This window comes from Sorex fumeus, unplaced genomic scaffold, assembly GCF_029834395.1.
Source record: "Sorex fumeus unplaced genomic scaffold, SorFum_2.1 ptg000034l, whole genome shotgun sequence".
Taxonomy (NCBI): domain Eukaryota; kingdom Metazoa; phylum Chordata; class Mammalia; order Eulipotyphla; family Soricidae; genus Sorex; species Sorex fumeus.
The window spans coordinates 7,759,407-7,766,826 of record NW_026606091.1 but is presented as its reverse complement, the minus strand read 5'-3'; the positions used below and the strand labels follow the sequence as shown (position 1 = coordinate 7,766,826).

The window sequence follows — 7,420 nt, the reverse complement described above, 5'->3', positions numbered from 1 at the left end:
TTTCGACGCCTTGGCAAACGAGACAGCATCACTGATTCTTGATCGTCGACGGATGTCGGAACTCCGGATTCTTTCTCTCATTTGAGTGAAACGTGATATTCCAAACATTCAAAGCCTTCTTTGGGAGACCTGAATAGCGTTCTCATCCTGTTTGCGTAGGGCCCAGGTCTCTGAGGCATATGTTAATGCAGGAAGAACAGTGGAATCGAAGAGATGTGCCCGGAGCCAAAGGTTCTTCGTCCTCTTAACAATTTCTTTGATGCTCTTGAAGGCGTTCCAAGTCTCTCTCTTTCTCCTGTGCAACTCAGGTGCCAGGTCATTCATCATGTTGAGTTCTTGACCTAGGTACACATAACTGTTGCATTCGGAGATGGTCGTTCCATTGAGAGTGAATGGAGCGTCAGAAATGAGACCGTTTCTCATAAACATTGTCTTCATGAGATTCAGCTGGAGTCCGACTTTTCCACACTCATGGTTGAAGTCAGCCAACATTTGTGCTGCTTTGTAATGTTTGGTGTTATTAGAATGATATCATCAGCAAAGTGGAGATGGTGTAGTTGCCGACCGTCTATCTTCACTGCCATTCCTTCCCATTCCAGTCATCGTATGATGTTCTCAAGGGTGGCACTGAAGAGTTTCGATGAAATGGTATCACTCTGCTGAACCCCTCTATTGACATTGATGATCACTTCCTAGTAGAATGGTGAGATCCTGGTAGTGAATCCGTAATGCAGCTCATGGAGGATCCTGATGGATTGAGTTTGAATGCCCTGTTTGGCTAGGGCTTTGATGACCGCTTCCGTCTCAACAGAATCAAAGGCCTTCTTTAAATCAATGAACGTTAGACAGAGAAGCATCTTAAACTCCAGAGAAGCCTCAATGTGCTTGGTTATCATGTGGATATGGTTGATCGTGCTCAATCCTCTTCAGAACCAGCTTGCTCCTCTTCAGAACCAGCTTGCTCGCATGGTTGTCCTTCATGGAGTTACAATTGTTTCCCTTTATGTAAGGGAAAGGGAAACAATTGTAACTCCTGGAAGAACCTCCCTTTCTTCTATTCCCTAACCTCTTTTCCCTCTCTCCAGTGCTCTGGGCCCTTAAATTCATTCATTGTTTTAGAACATAAGCCTTTCTCCTGAACTTATGGGATGTACATAATCATTGTAGATCCTCATACACATTACTAGATTGGACATTTCTTTGCTAACCTGTCAGCTGCTCTTTTGGTTGATTCATCCAGCCCAAAAGAAACCCAGAGGTGTGTGTATGTATTGTGTAGGGGTTAGGGAGCATCTTTACACTCTGGAAATGCCTTTTTCTACAAACATCACTTTGCCAAATTCAACTTAACATTCTAAATTCAATGCTCTAAAAGTGACAGAATAACAGTTTAATTCCAAGAAGAGATGCCAATTTCATTCATTATAGTAGCCATATTTATTCAGTTAACTATCAAAGTGACACTGAGATAGAAAAGGAGGAAAAAAAGAGACTATTGACATGAAGAAAATAAACATGAATAAGAAAAATTTTAAGAAAAAATTTATAATAAAATATTTATAAAATTATTTTATACAATTATTTTTGAGAACATAATTTTAGTTACCCTAAAATTATTTCAGTGTTGTTACACCATGGCCTAGATATTGCAGTCTTTTTGAAAAATTATTGATAGTATATTCATAAACTAATTTGTCTCTTTTCCTTATAATTGTACATAAAGGAACAACTTTACCTACCAAACTATTTTAAAAGATGGTTGAATTCAAAGAGATACATGCACAATGATGTTTACTGTGCCATTATTTATAATAGCAGAAATAATCAAAATGCTCACCAACTGGTAAATAGCAAGAGATTATAGATTATAGATAGATATGTACATGGGCTGGAGCAGTAGCACAGTGGTAGGGCGTTTGCCTTGCACGCAGCCAACATGGCCGACCCCAGTTCGATTTCTCCGCCCCTCTTGGAAAGCCCGGCAAGCTACCGAGAGTATCTCGCCCGCACGGCAGAGCCTGGCAAGCCACCCGTGATGTATTCGATATGCCAAACACAGTAACAACAAAGTCTCCAATGGAGACGTTACTGGGCCCGCTCGAGCAAATCAACGAACAACTGGAGGGCCTTGACCTTTACCTTTACCTTTATGTACATGGACTGGAGTGATAGCACAGTGGGTAGGGCATTTGCCTTGCATGTGGCCGACCCGGGGATCAATTCCTCTCTCCCTCTTGGAGAACCCCGCAAGCTACCGAGAGTATCCCGCCCACACGGAGAACCTGGCAAGCTCCCCGTGGCATATTCAATATGCCAAAAAAAGTAACAAGTCTCATAACGGAGACGTTACTGGTGCCTGTTCAAGCAAATCGATGAACAAGGGAAGACAGTGCTATAGATATGTATTTATAAACTGAATTAATGACTACTCTTATAAAAATAAGAGATGAAATTCTGCTTTTTTTTGAAAGTACATGAATAAAAGTATTATATTTAGTGAGCAAAAAAATTAGACATTTTAAGAATTAGGAAAAAAAAGAATTAGGAAAATATGACTTAATTTGACCTATGACCTATAAAGATATGACCTATAAAGATAACTTTCAACAGAAACAAAACAACAGATTAAAGAAGATGAAATTACAATAAAAGATATTTTAAAAGCTTTAAAATTATACTTAAGGGTTTTCAGAAAATATAAGCAGATTCGAAATTTAAGTGAATAAACCCAATGGGATTTCTATAAAATCACATAAAAATGAAAAAAATAACAATTAGAGAATCTAAAGAAAAATGTTACTTAAACTGAAGATTTCAAAGTAATAAAATAATTAAATGAACCATGAAAGGGACAAAATCAGAACAAAAGTAATAAATTATTTATGCAACAATAGCAAGAAGTCTAACAAGAAAATGATTTTTGGGAGGACAGGGAAAATGTCAGAAAAAGAATCTTAGAAGAATGTGAAGAAATATAAATCTTACCTAATGAACTCAAAGAAAGAAATATGCTTCCTTCAAAAAAAGATTCAGAAGCTTCATCAGGACACATGACCAACAAAGCAAAAGCAAAAGCAAAAAGTTTATGAAAACAAATCATTTAAGTAGAACTAGGATCAGAAATCTAATGGAACTCCTTTACAAATCTGTAAGGGACAGGGCAAAAGAGTGGGGGTGGAAACCTCATTAACTTAAAATTTTAAATCTACCAAAAGCATCTTTCACAATTAAAGGAAAGAGTCTACGGACATGGTGACAGTGGCAGAGTCCCAGCTCAGCCTGTATGAGACTCCTAGCTGAATGCCCAGAATGACCTACACCTTTTCATCCCCTAGGCACTCACAGGCTGCAGTTCTGGCAGCTCCCAGCACTGCAACTCCAGGCAGAAACACTGAATTGTCAGGCTGCACTGTGGAGTTGAGTATTCAAACAAAACAGAGCAAGATACAGCTCGTCAAAAATTAAGAAAAGATTAAGACAATTTCATAAAAAGAAAAATCAAGAGAAAACTAATTTTTAGATTTTCATGAGGGCATTTACTAAAGACAGTTCCTCAGAGGAAGGACAATGATAGCAGATAGAAACTTGAATCTTCATAAAGAAGTGAGGTACACCAGGACCAGTAAGAGATAAATATTTATAATAGTTTCATTTATGCAGTGCTTAAGAGACAAGTCAAAAAAAGAAACAAGGTATCATACCATTTATAGCATAAATGTTTTATTTTGCTTTGTTTTGGGGTGTTAGAGATTGAACTCAGGACTTCACACATGCAAGGCATATGCTCTACCCCTAAACCATAGTCTTGATTCAGGATAAATGTTTAAAGGGAAAATAATAACAATGTACTATGAAGTTTCAACATGAATTGACACATTGGCCACAGGACAGAATTAGAAAAATTAAAATGGATTCCCATAGAAAAAAATGGTATATATTTAAAATGTTGTGAAAAACTAAAAATTAATACTATAAACATAGTCACCACAAAAACTTAAAACAATTACATATAGAAAACAAGATTCTTAAATAATAGTGACCATAAAATAAAAGGAAGAGAACTGAAAAGAAAAGCATAGAAGTTAGTCACTTTCACAAGCCATAACCCTGGTCCAAATTCTCATGCAACATATGGGTTCCCAACCACTACAAAAGTAATCCCTGAGCACAGGGGTGAACCTGAGGCACCATCAGCCATGGCTCCAAACAAAATAATAATAATAATAATAATATTTAATTAATCTTAAGGGAAGAAAAAGGAAGAAAGGGGAAAAGAAGAACTATGAATAGATTTGCTAAAAATAAATGCAAAACTGTTAACATAAACCCAACCAAGTCTATTACCGCTTCATTTTTGAAAAACATATAAGTAAAATAAAAAACTATTAAAAATCCCAGAGTTTTTTCATAATGAATAAAAATTCAAAAGAAACTAAGCATTGTCTACAAAAATATACAAAGAATGATAAAATATATAAAAAACACTTATCAGAATTCCTTTACTGTTTCTTTTGTGTGTGTGTGTGTGTGTGTGTGTTGTAGAACAATTCCTAGAACAAAACTGGGTCCAGCATGTAACACATTTAAAATATGGCAATGCAAAATAATAAGATTGAGAGTAAGTATGCATGGAAAGATGAGGCTTCTATTCTATTTAGCATAGTATTCAAGCAAACTGAGGCAATTTGATGAAGATCAAAACCAGATCTAATACCAATTTGCTGGTTCTCCTCTAAAACCATTTGACTTTTCATTTCTTTATTAAGCCTGACAGTTTAGGGTGTGCTCCTCAGCAACAGACAAGTCTGCGCAAAAGTGCTCATTCTGAATTAGAAAGGAGTAAGCCAGGGACATTCTAAACAATGACTTCATACTTGAGGTTTATCCTGGGTTTCCCTGAGTTTCCAAGGTAACCATTTATCGTAAAGTCTTGGCATCTTTCGGGTTAAGTTATAGGGCAAAAACCTATAAAATTAGTTCAATAGAACTTTTTTGAGATCCTTGAGTGTATCAAGCAGTTCTCGCCAAAGTTTGGCTCTGGGACAACATCTAGCCCTTACATTCCCAGTCTCTGAAGTCCAGGGCAGAAAGGCAGTGGAAAAGCCAGTTTTTGTTGACCCTTCAGAATGTTTTAGCATTGAAACTAGCTAGTTGTAGGGGAAAAAATTTTGTTCACAAATTCTGATATATTTTAGAGGAGATTACGATGAAGCTGATGTGAAATCTGTCACGGTTCTCCTGTTGTTCATCGATTTGCTCGAGCAGGCCCAGTAACATCTCCATTTTGAGACTTGTTGTTACTGTATTTGGCATATTGAATATGTCATGGGTAACTTGCCAGGCTTTGCCGTGCAGGCGAGATATTCTCGGTAGCTTGCCGGGTTCTCTGAGAGGGGCGGAGGAATCGAACTCGGTTTGGCCGGGTTGGCTGAGCACAAGGCTGTGCTATTGCTCCAGCCCTTGATATGAAACATTTCATGTAAAATGTAAACTTTAGAATTCACGAGGAAAATTGTGTTCTGGAAGAAGAGTGAAAGGACAGAACGTCATCAGGAATATTGATAATGTTTTTCAATAGAAAGTTATAAGGAAGGAAGGAAGCATTTGGGGATGAAACTGGAAGAGAAACAACATCTAGTCTGGCTTTATCCTGGTGCAATTTTTTTCAAATTTTTTATGGAGTTTGAAGTACCAGGACACTTTAATTTTTAAAGTAGTCCACTGCTCACCCACTGGCTAAGAATTACTATTGTCATCCTCAAAGGATGGATGAGCTAAAGGGACTTGGGGACTAGTAATCTGAATGTCAACTGTCAGTCAAACATGCTATATGACAAGTCCCAAGCCCTCCACCCCCTTGGTACTGAACTACCTTCCCTTGGTGTTCCCTTGTCTGGTAACAGTAGAGCTTAGAGTCTAGAACTGGAAGTGTATGTCTTGAGAATATCTCCTAATGTGAAAGTTAGCCTTCCAAACTTTCATTCATCACAAATGATGACTCTATGTTCCCTCAGGAAAATAATTTTCTTAAATTCCATTCCCTAGAGATAAAGGACATGGTAATTGATTGCATTTTATGACTGCTCCAGTCAGAGTCTTCCAAAGAGAATGTCAGGTGCTCTCCTGGCTTTGAAGAGTGTTCTTTGCATTTGCCTACAATATTACTCAGAAAAGCATTTCGGAGGCTAAACTGAGTCACCTCCACCTAAAATTCTGATTATTACTGGCACTTTTGCAAGGCTGATGGCCAGATTTAGGTTTAGATTTAAGGTTAGGGTCATTTTCTGTAGCCAGTGGATTTTGGGATTTTTGGTTTTTTTATGTGTGAGTTGCTCAGGGTGGAAGAACTGGCGCTAGGTGCCAATGTGAATTTCATCAATGACTGTGGACTCCAAGTGTACAAACACTGCCCTGGGCACATGCTTGCCAGGGCCTGTTTCACTGGAGAAGGTGTTGAAGGAGTCGTCTCCTCCCCCAATGATCTTCTCACTGGGCATCTGACCATCGGACAGGATGCCATGTTCCAGGCAGTAGAGCTCCCAGCAGGCATTGCCAATCTGGACACCAGCCTGGCCAACATGGATGGAGATGCACTTACGCATGATGAGGACAAAGGATCAAAGTTGAGAGTCTCCCACTAGCAGACTACCAAGGAGTCAGGGGGAGAAGCAGACTCCATGCGGACTCTGGGCCAGGCTGTTTTCACTCAGGGTGCCCCAGAGGGGCGTGGGTGAGAGCCCACCACACCCCAAGGGGCCCAGCCTCAGCAGCCAATCTCCACTACCCAACAACCACCACACTCCAGGCTGCTTTCCGGACTGTGCAGCCACTTTGCAGCAGCCACACGACACATCATAAGACACTTCCTACCCATTATCCATAATTACCACACCATATTTGTTGGGGTTCAGAAAGTAGGCAATAAAATCATAGATAGAAATTATATATATATATATATATATATATGCCTCTCGGAGAGCCTGGCAAGCTCCCTGTGGTTTATTCAATATGCCAAAAAAGAGTAACAATGACATTTTGAGCACACAGCAGCAAAGAAGAAAACCGGCTGGTGGGCCCCACAGCTCCCGGAGAATTCTCCAGGCCCCATACAGAATCGATATCACCGGGAGATCCCAGATGGGGTAGCTGCTATTTCCCCATCCTCTCCAGATGGAATTCCGGTGACCATGAGCTTCTACAAGCAAGGCTCTGGCATGCGGGTACCAGGACTATTTTTCGAACCGTAATGGGGCCTCCCCAGCTCCCAGGCAACCTCTGATTCCAGAATTCACGCCCACAACTGGCCCCCAGGCCATCTTACAGCACACAGCAGTGAAGTAGAAAACCGGCTGGAGGGCCCCACAACTCCCGGAGAATTCTTCGGGCCCCATACAGAGCCGATATCACTGGGAGGTCCCAG

General features: G+C 39.7%; 1 protein-coding gene across 1 annotated transcript; it reads right to left on the bottom strand.

Annotated features, from left to right (window-relative positions):
* Nucleotides 1–6,353: 6,353 nt before the first annotated feature.
* On the bottom strand, nucleotides 6,354–6,602 carry LOC130026504 (tubulin alpha chain-like). The gene has a single exon (XM_056117350.1). It carries the CDS (start codon nucleotides 6,600–6,602, stop codon nucleotides 6,354–6,356), a length of 249 nt encoding a protein of 82 aa, XP_055973325.1.
* Between the last annotated feature and the right edge of the window lie 818 nt (nucleotides 6,603–7,420).